Source organism: Erpetoichthys calabaricus, chromosome 18 (assembly GCF_900747795.2).
Source record: "Erpetoichthys calabaricus chromosome 18, fErpCal1.3, whole genome shotgun sequence".
NCBI lineage: Eukaryota > Metazoa > Chordata > Cladistia > Polypteriformes > Polypteridae > Erpetoichthys > Erpetoichthys calabaricus.
This window is the reverse complement of record NC_041411.2, coordinates 4,787,206-4,802,987: the sequence shown is the minus strand read 5'-3', so window position 1 is coordinate 4,802,987 and position 15,782 is coordinate 4,787,206. Positions and strand designations below refer to the sequence as shown.

Genomic DNA, 15,782 nt, shown 5'->3' with positions numbered 1-15,782 from the left:
TTTGTTGCCACCCTCCCCCGGGCAGAACTATCCGATTACCCAGTGCTCTCATCTGACAGACCGCCGATACCCGCCTTGTGCCCAGCCTGCCATGACTTGGAATATTTGGAACAAAACGGGCTTAAAACTGTGAGCAGTACCAGTTATAACAGACACTCGTGTGATTTCACACCAACTTCTCGTTCTCAGAGTTAGGTTTGTTGCCACCTCCCCCAGACAGAACTATCCGATAACTGAGTGCTCTCATCCGACAGACCACCGATACCCGCCTTGCGCCCAGTGTTGACCAGATGTGCTCCAACCTGCCATGAACAGTTTTGTAGTTGTCATTATAACGGACGTTAAGTAATCGCCCCCCCCAGAATCTGTCGACAGATGGGGAGCTGCACGGTCTTCAAAGCGACTTCGCTGGAGGTGACTCCCTCCAATTCTTTTCCTCGACTCCCATCTCTGTCTGCCAGTTTATGGCACAGCCTGCACGTCCAGTAAATAAGAACGGCGTGTGCCACCCGGAATCGTGTTATCTCATCACGGATGTCGTAAAGTCATTTGTTTGCTGTCAACAGTGAGTCACAGCGGCCAGGGCAGGGGGCGATTCATCTCGGCGATGGTCAACAGTAACAACGCCATCCCGTGCCACGTCTGTCTGCCTGGCTTGAGGCGGCTGGCCTTCTTTTTCTGAAAGTGTGAAGCCTTCGGCCGAAAGCTTTTTTTGCGGGCCGAGTGCTGATAAAGGGTTCAGAGAGGCCCGTCTCAGACAGACAGACAGACAGGTAGGCACGCGTCGTCGACAGAAGGGGAAAAAGCAAAATAAAACGAAATAAAACTGTTAAGCTGTGCGGTGTCCTTTATGGGGTGAACATCCAGGAGGTGACAAGGCATTTAAACTTGGTGGTGTGGGGGGGGGGGGGGGGGGGGGGGGGGTGACAAAAACAGAACACGATACGTCCCGTTTCTAGAAAAGGAGCTGCGACTCTAACCCTACAGAAGTCACAGTTCTAACTGTGAACTGTGGACGGTCCTGCAGGCGAACAAATTGCAAATAAACTTTGCATAAAACTGAACTTTTGTTTCCTGCCTTGCGCCCTGTGTGGGCTGGGATTGGCTCCAGCAGACCCCCCCCCCCCCCCCCCGTGACCCTGGAGTTAGGATATAGCGGGTTGAATAATGGATGGATAAAATTGAACTATAAACTGTGCAACTTACCTTAATGAATCTCAGTAATCCTGTAAGAGTGTCCCCTGTGCCTGAAGCTCCGACACTCCATTGACGATCCAAAGGGTGGAGAATCCCACGAAGCACCAAGTGCCCTCTCGAGAAATGATACACCTTCTATGATGGGGTACCCCGTGAAACAACTAGAACCCCAGTCGACCAGATGACACCTGCACTGCAGACAGCGATGAGCCACACGGTTCAAATATGCTGCCAGGACCGCCGGCAGGAGAGACGGGCCGAGTGTCAAGTGGCACCCAATGTCGACTGCACAGAAATTGATGCCAGGTCAGTTGTACGGATCACCGCAATGTGAAAATTCCATTGTCTTTCACAAATGGTCAACACATAGGAAGTAAAAATGTGAGGTGTGAATACACAATGGGGGGGTCTGAAAATCGAGAGTCCACCTTAGGAGAAGGATTTAGGAGTCGTAGTGGACTATCGACTGGCAGACAGCGTTCAGAAGCCTTTAAGGCGGCTAACAGACTGTCAGGTTATATAGCGCCTTGATGTGTGGAGTACAAGTCACAGGAGGTTCTGCTCAACCTTTATAATGCACTGGTGAGGCCTCATCTGGAGTCCTGTGTGCAGTTTGGGTCTCCAGTCTATATAAAGGACATAGCAGCACTAGAGAAGGTCCAGAGACGACCCACTAGGCCAGGTCCAGGGCTACAGGGGATGAATTATGAGGAAAGATTAAGAGAGCTGAGTCTTTACAGAGGATGACGAGGAGAGACGACTGAAGAATTTAAAATTATGAAGGGAATGAGTCCAGTGGATCGAGACTTATTTTAAAATGAGTTCATCAAGAACACAGCTGGAAACTCCTGAAGGGGAAATTGCACACAAACGTTAGGAGGTTTTTCTTCACACAGAGAACCACAGGCACTTGGAATAAGCGACCAAGTAGTGTGGTAGACAGGAGGAGTTTAGGGGCCTTCAAACCTCCACAAAACTCAAAGTGGGTAGGACTGGTGAACTTTGTTGGGTTCAATGGCCTGCTCTCGTCCAGATCTTTCTACAGGTGTGCAGGCCACGTCATCAGACTCCGGGGGGGTTCACCCCGTAATGGGATTCGAGGGGTTGTAATGATGAAGAACTTGCAGAACTTCACCGAAGATGCCTAACACTGAGCAAGTGAGCAGAAGACACCCATGAGTGCATGAATGAGAATGAGAGAGAAACGCAATGTGGGGAACATGACCACACCACCCACTGTGCCCGCGGTGGAGCGCTGGGTTGTTTTTTTTTTTTTTTTTGGAATATTGGTAACCAATGAATGCGTTGCCAGAACAGAGGAATTCAACTTGTGCTACATGTACCACCCTTATTTTAGGACAGTGGGTTTGCCCATTTCACTAGTAGCCAGCAACCTGTGCTTCAGAAGAGCTCATCCATCTGAAGATAAGCATGTTCAGGCCCAGCCAGTACTTGGATGGGAGACCCTCTAGGAAAAGCTTGGGTGCTGCTGAAAGAGATGTTGGTGAGGCCAGCAGGGGGCGCTTACCCTGTGGTCTGTGTGTGGATCCCATAGCCCCAGTGTAGTGATGGGGACACTGTGCTGTAAAAATGGCTCCATCCTTCAGAGGAGACATAAAGCCAAGGTCCTAACTGTCTGTGGTCATAAAAGATCTCTGGGCATCCTTCATAAACAGTACCCTGATGTCCTGGCTAAATGACCAACTATGGCTTTGTATATTCTGACCCCCTAATCTTCCCCAGTCTCTAACTGGCTTCCTCTCGCACCCTGTCACCACCTATTAGTTAATGTATGGTGAGTGTACTGACACACAAATGGCTGACATAGCATCATCCAAGCTGCACTCCCTGAAACGATTTGAGTAGTGAGGAAAGCAATATTAAATGTAAAGAATTATTATTATTAATAAAACAAATTAAAACTAAAGTCATAACTATCTTAGGCTTTGAAGTAGACATTACCTGAATACACTCAGAAATTTAAACAGGAAACTTTTCATTTTAAAAACACTCACTAGTCCATTGTCAAGTGTGCCAGTCAGACCTCTTCACAGGCTCTGTCGAGGAAGGCGATAACCCAGCAGGAGGGGAGGGGGCGCCATCGCCAACACCGTCACCTCCTTCTCTCCCCACAGCATTGAGAAACCGCCCAATGAGGGCAACTGGCCCCGCCCCTTCCCGCAGACTAAAACTCCAGGCTCCACCCCCTGAAAGAGACCTGCCGGACGGAGCTCCGCCTCAGGAGAGACTAACCAGCCAAACTGTGTGGGACTCGCGGGCCGGGACAACAAACGGGACAAACCGCCTGGTGGTGCCCCCAGTCCCCCCCCTCCAATTCATTCCTGGCCTGGAGATCCGCCCACTGGCTGTCTTGCCTCAGTATCTTGTATTGAATTTTGGATTCCCGGCCCGCCAAAGGCCGTTCTGGACACATTTTTCCAGTTTGTGCACCGAGCCACATCATTGAGACACACACACACAGGAACCCCCCCCCCCCCACCCCAAAAAAAGCAAACAAAACAGGATTACTGACAAAAACGTAGGAAAACTTTTATTTATTTATTAATTAATTAATTAACTCCAACTTTCCCTTGTGGTGTAAAGTGTTTACAAGTGTGTCAAGGTCTCCGTAGCGCTGTGGTCTAATCAAGTACTTGCATTAACACATCACAGTTGAGCACACGAGATAAATTAAGTGTTCCGTAAATATAAAACCGCTACAAGTTAAAACAAGTGACAAAATAACATACAAAAATAACACAAATATTTAAAAACCAAATATTAAAAAAAAAAACAAACAGCCAAACATTTCAATGCCTAGGTTCGTCCGCGTGAAACGTACTGAAATGACAAAAACAAAAAAACCAACGCTAATCCGGTGAAAGAAAAACGAAAATGCCTGTCGTCTGCTTCATAAAACATTCGGAGGGATTAAAACATTTCAGTCACGAATTACAGACACGCAGATCTGCCTCTTACGGCATCGGCGAGCGCGTGTGTCCTGCCGGGACGGCGGCTGCCATACTGGGCGGAGACAGCGTTGCCATGGCAGCAGCAGAAATGGCGTCGTTCCTCTGTGCCAGTGTGCACAACAATCGTCATTTTTTATTTTCAATTAAAAAGAGAAAGACGAAAGCAACCCGGATGATAAAACATGCACAATTTAAATAAATTACGCTAAAGCAAAACGCTTGCTAAAAAAAAAAAAAAAAAAAAAAGGCTTTTGCCTTCCTACACGGGTGACGCGCTTCGTGCCTGGCATGGTAAGAAAGAAGGTGTGCAAACCCACCGGACGCCCCCCCGACCCCCCTTACTCGCCCGGTCCTCCGACACATGTCGGTAATCTAAATCTGCGCTCCTCGGCCGCCTCTAAATTGGGAGAACTTCGGTAAGCCGGGATATCAAACACGGAAGACGGCTGAAGGGTTTCCGCCAAACAGGGCTGGAGGTCCAGGCGTCGGAAGGCAGCAGGAGTCGCCGCGCTCAGAGATCCGAGTATCCACGACAGGCCAGCTCGTAGCGGCGCAAATGGTTGACGAGGGACTGCACATATGTAAACACGCATTTGGGATCCGGCTTCTTCCCCATGATCATCATGTCTTCCACTTCGAGGAGAGGATCGCAGTGTGCAAAGGCTCTACGAGAGAGACAGCAGAGAATGAGCTGGGCACTAAAGTGCACTTTGTCGCGTTGACAGTAAAGAGCAAAACAAAAAAACAACACAGATGACATCTTTAGAGGCAGGAAGGACTTGGTGCAGGTCGGCGGATTCCTTCTCACTTCTAGGTACGCAAAAAAAAACAAAACCCTGTAAGTTTGTAAAATCGTCCCCTCTTTTTAAGTACCCTGCCCTTCACACCTAAGAATCTGGAGAAGAACCTTAAATCCCTTAGCACACATATGGATCTGAGGAACACCCTCCTGGCTCATTCACAGGTATGTAATACCCCATTCGGGCGAGAGGGGGCGCAGTGGTCTTTTGTTTTTTTCTCTCACTGCAGCAGCGAGAAGACGGCCTCTTAAAGGGAAAATAACTCCGACCCCTCCAACCACTGGGCTGTAAATGTCCGACATCTCGTTAGGAACCCGACTTGGTGGGAGGACAGAATTCCCTGCGACACACCAGCTCAGAGCCAACAGGGCTGCTTACTCCCGTTTCCCATGTTGTGCCCTCAATCACTTGCATAATTGGAGAATCTAAAGGGGAGACCCCGTTGGCACCCCAGTACTTGTTGGACTCACCCGTCCCACAGCGGAGTGTTGGCTCTCAGGCTTGGGATCTACCCAGTTGCCGGTTCAAATCCCGTTAACGCCAGAAGTGACTCTACTACCTTCGGGTCCTTGACCTCCCATTGCCCCGTTAATGGGTGTGACTTTAATCTGCATCCAGATGGGGAAAACCGGGGGGGTGGCAGAATTGAGTCACCATAACAAAAAAACAAAACACACACTGTTCCATTCCATCTGAATTAGTGTGTTGCTGAGGTGTCACTCGTCACATGGCTGCGCTCGGGTCCTAATCTTGAGACGATTTGTCATGTAGGGGGTGCCCGCTCCTAACCCCTCTCTCTCTCGTCCCACAGCGTGTAGATACGCCTCAGTAACCCGATTACTCACAATAAAACCAGTTTCTAAAAGGACATGTAAACCCTTAGGAGAAACCCGATTTAAGTGAGACACGTTTCTCCGTGAATAACCCAGTTACCGTATGCGGCCACATAACCCTTTAACCGGGTTACCGTTTGCGATTTCATTGGTCTGCGCATGTCCGTGGCGGTCTGTCGGCGAGCTCGTGTGTTTCAGCAGCCGTGGATAGAAGCCTCCAACAAAGGCGTCTGGGCGATCGCATCATTCCTTCTCCTGGCTGAAATAATCGGTCTCGATATTTCAGAAATTGCGGAATTTATGTTGACAAGCTGATTATTATCACATGTCAGGGCTCAATGGCACAAGGAATGTGCGGAGTGCAAATCGGGTAACAGGAAATTATACATAAAGCATCAATTTGAATAAACATGTTCATAAAAAAAACAAGAAAATGATCACAGGCGTCACGCTTATTTTTGGATTCATGGTGGCCGTTGAGGACGTTTAACTATTTTTTTTTACGCAGCTTAATGACGTCGAGCGTTTTGCCAAAGGAGATCTCCAGCAGATCAATGGCATGTGTAAACGCAAAAGTTTCAGAGAACATGTTTCTGCCTTAACTGGGTTATTCATTTGAATCCGGATATGTGTGTGTGTGCAAGTAAACGCACTCATTGAGTTAAGGGCCTTGAAAATATTAAAGAAAGGTGCACTGCGTCTCTCCACGTGCAGTTCTCAAGGAAACCACAAGAGGGAGACATAGCTCCACCAGAAAGCTCCAGCTGCTTGAAGACGTCATAAACTCATTGGAGTCACATTGAAGATAACAGTCACGCACTTCTCAGCAGCCGTGTGGTACCTAAGCTCTCATGTGAAAAAGTAAATACCCCCCCCCCCCCCCAGGAGGTTAATTGGTTTTATCAAATGTTCACACATCTTCGTCGGGAAGATCTATCTCACCCTTGTGACAGATGGCAGTAGTACCCCCCCCCCCCCGGGGTGAATGGGAGTCTGGAAGTGCAGCCTTGGATGCTGTTTGAGGGTGCTATGGGGAGGGGGTCTCCCTGGAAGTGCTTCCAGGGGTACACATTATGGCACCGGGTTCAGCTTATAAGGGGAGTCAGGGGGACAGCAGGTACGCTTGGTGAGATTTTGTGTAATAAAGTCCTTAATTTGAACCCGAAATTGTGTTGGGAAATATTGTCTGAGGTTTGGGGCTCACTGGGCACCCCCCTTGTGGTTACAGCTGGTACAGAGTGGCACAAAGCTATCATAGAGCCTCGGGTCAACAAAGGGCTGTGCGTCTTAACCACTGGGCTGCGCCGCCTGTTGGGTTGCCTGAGTGATGGGCAGCGTTGTGTGATACGTTTCCCTGTTTCTAAGTGAAGTCATTTCAAGGGGTGGGGGGGGCAACAATTCATCCTCCACTCCAACCAGGATGCCCGTCCTTCCTCCATATATCAATATTTAAAGAAAATAACACACAAATGGACAACATAGAGAAACTGTTTCGTGTACACATGTGACAGTTTTTTGGGACCACCAGACGACACTGTCTGGGGAGGAGTGCCCTCCTGTCCGTAGTTTCCGAAGTCGGCTTTAAGAGAGAGCCTTAGACGAGTCAGTGACGGAAGGGCAGGGGGCAACGCTCTCTCGGAGGTGGAAGGAGATTTTTAAAGGGGTCTTGCTATTGGTCTTATGAATCCAGCCACAGGGGATGCACAAACCAGTGTGTTTCTTCGTGCCGGTCCCAAGCCCGGATAAATGGGGAGGGTTACGTCAGAAAGGGCATCCGGTGTAAAATTTTGCCAAATCAATATGAGGACAACAATACAAATGTATTTAAACCTGGGATTGCGTTGGCTATTGCAGTGTCTCTGGTTTGGCGCCCCCTTGTGGTTACAATTTATTGATTTAAGAAACCGAACTTCTTTTATAGTTCTCTCTATATGAGCGACGGCACACATTACAAAGTATTACTCTGTCATAAAAGCCCAGACTGTACGCCAACAATGGCAATCCCCCCAGTGATCGAATTATTCTATTTCGTTTTGACGGAATTAAAAACTGACCTTAAGTTAAAGCTCAAGTACCCGACACAGAAAGCTGGATTACCCCATCATTACATTCAAAATGTGTACTCGAAGCGGCCCCTTTGTGTCTACGCATGAAGAGAGAAGGGAGAGGAATGAAGACACCGCAGTTACGAATAAGCGCAGCCCCCCCCCCCCCCCCCCCCCCCATATATTTGAACGTCGGACCGAAACCCGAGCTGAAGAACGAGTCGCACACGTGTGAAAAAGCCAGAGGTTCATCCAAGCGATCCTCCCGCACTTTTTAAGGAGAAGTTTGCCCCCCCCCCCCCCCCGTTCTCCAACGCAGGCCCTACAAGGTAATGTTTATTCCACTTCCACGGCATCAGCGAAGATGAACTGCTAGCAAAGACGTCCTGCACTTGCGGTGGGGAGAAGAAAAAAAAAAACAAAACACGTAGAGGACTTCATACCTGCTGCTCAACGCCCTGGGGGTCCGGTGAGGGTGCCAACGAAAACCTAAAGGATTAGGAGGTGCTGCTTGAAAGCTGGTAGCTCATTAGAATGTTGATTTCTGTTTAAACTAAAGCAGCCCTTACGTTTCTTAGAAGAGCTCATTACACACACACACACACACACACACACACACACACAATATCCATTTTTGGAGTAACAGCCTGCATTAGTTACCTCAAATTAACCAAGGGGGTCACCATCTCTCAGGCAGCAGTATGGCTGAGACGCTTTTTCCCTTTAATAAAGACTCGACTCGAAAACAGTCAGCCAGTTTCTAACCTGTTAGTTCTGAAGGGGGTCATTGGGGGTGCTGGAGCCTATCCCAGACAGCATGGGGCGCAAGGCAGGAACAAGTCCTGGAGAGGGCGCCAGTCCATCGCAGGGTGGACACACACACACACACGTCAATATAGCGTTGCCAATCCACTGCCACGTTGTTCTCTGGCACAGAGGTGAGAGTGCTTTGCCGTGTGAGCTAACTGGACTGCGCCATCCGCCAGACATGCAGAGCGTGACTCTGATCTCTGTGAGCGGTGGGCTTCCCCGTTGACTCCCCCTCACTCTCTCTCTGTCTGTGTGCGACAGCCCCCCACCCTTCTCTCTGCAGTGCCGCCACCACACTTCACCCGTCCACCGTGCCAATTCCACCCACACTGCCAATTGAATTGCCATGGAGTCGCCCCCCCCCCCCATTTTCAAGATTTGCTCTAAACCCCCGTCCGCTGGCTCAGAGGCAACCATTTTGCGGGGTGAGCTACACAGAGAGCTCCACCCATTAGTCACATGGTGCACTTCCCTGGTGACGTCAGCTGACCTCTCTGTGTGACAGGCCCCGCCCTCTCTGCATAGTGGTACGGCTCCACTCATCCGCAGTCCCAGATCCCACCTTTAAAGCTAGTGGGCTCGCACCATGAAACGAGACATAACCCTGTGTGCGTGTGTGTGTTCACTCTGCCCTGAGATTGTCTGTTCCTGCCTTTGCACCCAATGCTTTCTGGGAGAGACCCTCACTGCCTGGCCTGGATTAGCAAGAAGATGGAGGGAGGGGGTGCATGTGTGCCTTCAACGTCTGTTCCGTTCTCATCCCTTGAATGCCTTGGCCCCCCCTCGATGACTGCTAAGAGAGACCCCCAGCCTCCCTACCACTCTGCATTGGATATGCAGGTTTAGAAAACGGATGGATGTACAGTGGAATCACAAAGGGTTCAGACCCCTTCACTGTCTGCACACTTTACTGTGTTGTGGATTTCATTTGAAATGGACCAATTGGCCATTTCTTCACCCCTCCATGACCCATAATGACAAAGCGACAACACGTCTTCAGAAAGGTTAACAAATGTATTAAAAATATTAAAAAAAAAATTTCTAGAAGTACAGTTATATGAAAACGTTTGGGACCCCATCTCAGCCTGCATAATAACTGACTCTCCTCTCCACAGTAAAGATAACAGTGGTATGTCTTTCATCTCCTAGGAGTACTGCGGTGTTTTCCAAACAAAGATTTTTTAGTGACGCAGTATTTAGTCGTATGAAATTAAATCAAATGTGAAAAACTGGTTGTGCACAAATGTGGGTCCCCTTGTCATTGTGCTGATTTGAATGCCTGTCACTGCTCAATCCTGATTGGTTGATGAGCTCGTTAAGCCTTAAATTTCATAGACAGAGGTGTCCAATCATGAGATATAAAGGGATTTAAGGAGGTCAATTACAAGTTGTGCTTCCTTCCCTTTGACTCTCCTCTGAAGAGTGACAGCATGGGATCCACAAAGCAACTCTCCAAAGATCTGAAAACAAAGATTGTTGAGTCTCCTGGTTTAGGGGAAGGCTACAAAAAGCCATCTCAGAGGTTTAGACTGTCAGTTTCTGTAACTGTAAGGAATGTCATCAGGAAATGGAAGGCCACAGGCACAGTTGCTGTTAAACCCAACAGGTCTGGCAGGCCAAGAAAAATACAGGAGTGGCATATGAGCAGGATTGTGAGAATGGTGACAGACAACCCACAGATCACCTCCAAAGACACTTCCTTTGGCAGCAATTCCAGCTTTGAGTCTTCTTGGCTAACACTCTCCAAGCTTTGCACACCTGGATTTGGGCAGCTGAACCTCTCAAGTTCTGTTAGATTGAATGGAAAATGTCAGGCGTCGCTCTGTTGGCTTTCATTCTCCTGGAGATGTTTCTAGAACTTCACTGGAGTGTGCTTGTGGCCAATTGACTTGACTCATGTACAGGTGTACAGAAGGTCACACAATTGTCACTTCATGTCAGGACAAAAAAACAAGCCATGAAGTCCAAGGAGATCTCTGTACACCTCCATGGTGAGGCACAGATTAGGTCAAGGGGAGCAAACCAACTCTAAAGCTTGGCCTCAAGAATTAAGAGATGGAGGAAGTTTGGAACCATCAGGACTCTTCATAGAGTTGGCCATCCGGTCAAACTGAGTAACCAGGCAAGAGGGGCCTTGGGCAGGGAGGTGACCAAGAATTCAATGGTTACTCTTAACAGAGGTTAAAAAGTCCTCTGATGACCATCTCAGTAACACTCCATCAATATGGTTGGAAGCAACTCCTACCAAACATTCTTTAGAGGACAATGACAGGGACCATAAATGAGCTATGAAGCACCTCTATGTAGACCTCCAAGATCAAATTGTGGTGAGGCACAGATCGGGTTGTGGCCTGAAGAATTTTGTAATGGAAGAAGTCAGTAACCACCAGGTCTCTTCTCAGAGTTGGCCAGCTGGTCAAACTGAGTACCTGAGCAGAAAGGGCCTTGATCTGGGAGGTGACCCAGAACCCAATGGGCACTCAAAGCCTGCTCTTGAGATGGGAGAACCTGCCGGAAAGACAACCATCTCAGCAGCGCTCTATCAATAGGGCACTTATGGTAGAGTAGCTGCACGGAAGCAGCTCTTGGCAGACATCATCTGGAGGAAAAAGACCATCTGGGCTGACGAGTCAAAATTTGAACTCTCTGGTTAGAACTCCAAGCACCACGTCTGATGAAGACCAGGCACTGCTCACCACCTGTCTAATACCATCTCTAAGACGATATGTGGTGGTGGCTGCGTCATGACGTGGGGACAGGAAGTGTGGACACACTTGAGGGAAGGATGAATGCGGGAAAATAAAAGCGACCTTAGACTGAAGTGAGGTGTCAATGACCAGAAGCATACAGTCAAAGCAATCCTGGAGAGGCTCGGGGACAAGTCTCCTCGAGTGGCCCAGACCCAAACCCTATAAAGCATGTGTGCATGGAGCTGAAGATGGGGTGACATAGGGACCAGTCAGGGTGGTGGCAGCATCATGATATGGGGGACAAGGACAGGAACACTGCTCTGCCTTGAGGGAAGGATGAATGCCATGAAATACAAAGAGGTCCTTGAAGAAAACCTGTGACCTCTGGCTGGGGTGATGGGTCAATGACGTGAAGTGCTGGAGAGGCAGCATCATGCTATAGGTGGAAGGCACAGGGAGCTGGTCAGAATTGGGGGAAAGCGGAGATGTAAAACCAAAGTCCTGACTCTCTATGGTCATAAAGGGTCCCCTGGGGATCCTTCAGAAACAGTAGGGTGTGTTCTGATGTCCTGGCCTAGTCATTCTGACCGCCTAATTGTCCCCCGACTCTAATTGTCTCTCTCAACGACTTCATGGAGGATGAGAGGATCTGCCAGGAAGAATGGGATCGCCTGCCCAAATGCAGGTGTGCCAAGCTTGTAGAGGCTTCGTCAAGAACACTCGCAGCTGCAATTTCTGCTAGAGGGGCTACTGGGGACAAAAAAAAAAAAAAAAACTGAATGAAGGGTCCAAAAGCTTCTAGGAAGGAGAGATTCCACTTTTTGGATTAGTTTTCACTTTGTCACTATGGGGTCACTGAGCATCGATTCATTTCAAACTAAATCTACAGCACAATACCCTGCAGAAAGTGAAAAACATGTAAATCCGCGGTAGCCGACCCTTATTTTATTTTTAAACGGCAATCTGAGTAACAAACAGCAGCACGACAGTACCAGCCAAGTATGGCCATGTGGATTAGCACGCGCAGCTCGATCTGCCAAATGATGGAGAGCTCGCCGCGCGGTCTGGAAGTGTTTATGTTCGACTGCACCAAGTCCTTCTTGTTAACACAGCAAGCTCTTCATTTTAAGAGCGGAAAAAAAAATAAAAAAATTCAACATTTGTATATTTGTTTCTGTTTCCATGGGAACCCGGCAGGGCGAGAAGCATTCGTGAGCAGACCTGACGGGGGCTCAGATTCCTGTCAAGTTAAATACTAAGACAATTAACATTAAGGAGAAAAGTTTTCAAATTTTATACGAACAGCACAACATGGAGTGCAAGTCAATACGGTGGCATCCTTTGGTTTCTGCGTAATTCAAAGCACACGCTCGTCATTACGCAGCCACACTAACATTAACCAGGCACCGTAATTATCTCAATTTAGCTGAAACACACAAGTTGGTTTCATCGCCATTGCATTACATAACAGTGCAAATATGCTTAACAGGTACAAACCCTGCTGGGACGCTGTGGGGAACGAACATCAAAGCAGAGGGTGATGATTTGCAAACCACTGGAAAAGGAACGACATGTGGAAACAGAGAAACGTCATCATACGCTCATTGTGAATTGGATGCCAGCTACACGTTTCCAAAAAAAAAAAAAAAAAAAAGTTGGCATGGGGGTCCCGTCTACCACTCGCCGTGTTGTCGCCTTTTAATGCCACTCTGCGAACGTTTTAAGGTGCTAGCTGGGGAGGCCAGCGGCTGCAGTTTTTTTTTAATGTTAAGTGAAATGTCGTCCCGTTCTTGCCTGATCCCAGGTTTCAGCTGCTCAATGGTTTTTTGGGGAGGTCTTCCCTTAGTCGTGACAGCTCTGGCCAGTTGAGCACTCTTTCTATGCGGTTGTCACATTGCCTGCCCTCAAGAAGATGTAGTCTGGACGGCAGCACGAGTTCTCTCGAATCCTGCAGATATCAACGTTCAGCACTCATGGTGTCTACCCAGATATTCACTCACGCACTTTTGGAAGCTGGGGTGGTCCCTCTTGTCTTTGGCCTAAAGGACACGGCATCCAATCTTTCCAAAGAGGGCTTGAAATTTTTATTCGTCAGACCACCGGACAAGTTTTCCCACTTTGCCACCGGAATGGATAACAGCAGTTTCAGCTTCCTTTCGCTCTCTTCCCTGAACCCCGACTAGATTAGTTGAGTGCGCGGACTGAAGGAACTGGCCCTGTGGGCGGAGCCTTTGCACCACTGGATTTGGACACAATTTCTAAGATGCGCATTCTCATTTAAACGTTGTCTGACCCCGCGTGACTACTCTTGATGGGAGGTTACCGGCCTGGCTAGTCTTTTGTGGAGTGCCAAGCCGCTCCCCACCTTTACTTCTAAGAGACTCTGCCCCTCTGCGATGCCCATTTTATACCCAATCATGCAGCTGACCTGATGCCAGTGAACCTCATTCGTTGTGAGATGTTCCTCTAACAGCTGTTGTTTCTTTAACCAGTCCTGTTTTTGGTCAGTGCCATCTTTTGTGAAACGTATTGCTGGCAGAAAGTTCAACATGGGCAGATATTTTTCCGAAAACAATAACATTCCTCAGTTTCACGCATCTATGTGCGTCAGAGGGTCACCCCGTCAAGCTCATCTAAGGTGCGTAATACCGCACTGGGTCGAGAGGGGGCACTGGCGCTAGTCATGTTCTTTACCCTTCCCTCCACAGTGCCAAGACGACGCCCAGTGAGGGCAGATGACTCTGCCCCTTCCGGTCCACCACCCTTAAGAGGAGGCATCATTCAGTGCACCCCAGAGGATGGAGCTCCTAATTTCACCACGAGAAGACTTCACTTGAAAGTCTCAAGAGTCGATCTACTTTTTGGTTTCATTTACGCCATTCATTCTCTACTTAAAAAGCCTTTGAGAATTAAATGGGGACAACCGGGTTTGTCCCTCCCTACAAAACATTTATTCTCTCCAGCGTGTCGCTCCTCCCTCGATCACAGTGGGTTTGCAAATCATCTCGTCGTTTCGATTTACTTTTTACACACAGCGTCCCCTTGAGGGAACCTTGATCTACATGTTCACCTGTGAGGTTTGTGGTTCAGAATTCTCAGGTGACAAGCTACCTGTTCAAAGAAAAAGGGGGGCAAAACCTCCCCACAGACCCTCCTCCCTCCTTCCCATGCCATTTCTCACCATGTTTTGAGGGTGTGCTCAGGTGCCGGATGGGTGAAACTTTAGGAGTTTTTGGTTTTTACAAGCCCCTTCTGGACAAGTCCCCTGTAGAACTCCTGGATGTATGTGTAAACACACTTCCAATCGGGCTCTCTCATCCGCACCATGTCGTCAACATCCAGCAACTGAGGACAGTCAGCCAGTTTCCTATGGCCGAATGAGTAAGAAAGAAAGAAAGAAAGAAAGAGAGAGAAAGAAGAAGAAGAAGAAAGGGAACAAGGAACAAAGATGGGAAAAGGGTAGAAACAAAAGTGGGGAAAAGGAGTGACAGGTTCAAAGGAAATAGAATAAAAAAAGAGAGAGAAAGGAGTTCATATAAAGATGAGGAGGTGAGAACCAAAACCAGCAAGATGGCAGTGAACAGCCAAAGAAAGATGGTGAGAGAAAAAAAACAAAAAAAAGGGGGGAGAGCAAGACATAAAATAAGACATTACATACTTCTAGTGACATGATCATGACAAAACATGCTTCATGATAACAAATCCAATGGAAACGTTGCCTTTTCCATTACGTGCTTACAAGACAAACCAGAAAAAAAAAGGAGGATGACTAGAATCAGGGAAACAAACCCCCGACTTTCAACAGACGGGACACCTGCTTTGTTTTATGTATAAAACAAGAAAGGTGCAGATGGACGGACGGACGGACGAACACACAGACTCTCAAAACAAACAAGAACGAAAGAACCTGTGCTTGTTGTATGAGAACAAAGGAGGAGGAAGAGAGGGAATCTGGGCAGACAGGCGGGTGGGCCAAAGCAAGAAGAGAAATGAAGTGAAACTTTTTGCCTCTTGCAGGAGTGTTTGGCCGAATTACTTAATACGATTGGATCAACAACGTAAATACCTGAGTGTAGACCCCTGAAATTGGCGGATATTAAAACTTTTCACACATGCAAATGGAGAAATCAACTCTGTGAAGGGGTTGACCGTATATAAAAGGTACATTGGCTAGACGGACCACTTGCTGGTTAAAAGAGAACACATTTTACGGGCTGTTGGCTAAACATTAAGAATTGGGATAATGATGCACGAGGGTGGGGTGAAAAGTGACGAAACTGTCACCAGAGGTCTCTCTTACGTGGAGACAGACATGGCAAAGCTGTGCAGGCGTTTGTGACCCTGCAGTGGGACCGGCGCATTCTTCAGTGTTCTGTCACAGCAAGGGGAAGCACCATGTGCGTAACAGGAGAAATCTGACAAACGAGAGGCGACC

The 15,782-nt window shown here is 48.1% G+C and overlaps 1 protein-coding gene across 4 annotated transcripts in view; it reads right to left on the bottom strand.

Annotated features, from left to right (window-relative positions):
- Positions 1-3,722: 3,722 nt before the first annotated feature.
- smtnb (smoothelin b) overlaps positions 3,723-15,782 on the bottom strand; it is a 144,477-nt gene continuing 132,417 nt past the window's right edge. For 3 of the 4 annotated variants that reach the window (XM_051921134.1, XM_028825392.2, XM_051921136.1), the window contains one exon: positions 3,723-4,834. In XM_051921134.1, the coding sequence (XP_051777094.1) occupies positions 4,681-4,834 (154 nt within the window). In that variant the 3' untranslated portion in view covers positions 3,723-4,680. Of the gene's footprint in view, positions 4,835-14,528; positions 14,715-15,782 lie in introns of all 4 variants that reach the window. The other variant, XM_051921135.1, reaches the window with a different exon arrangement.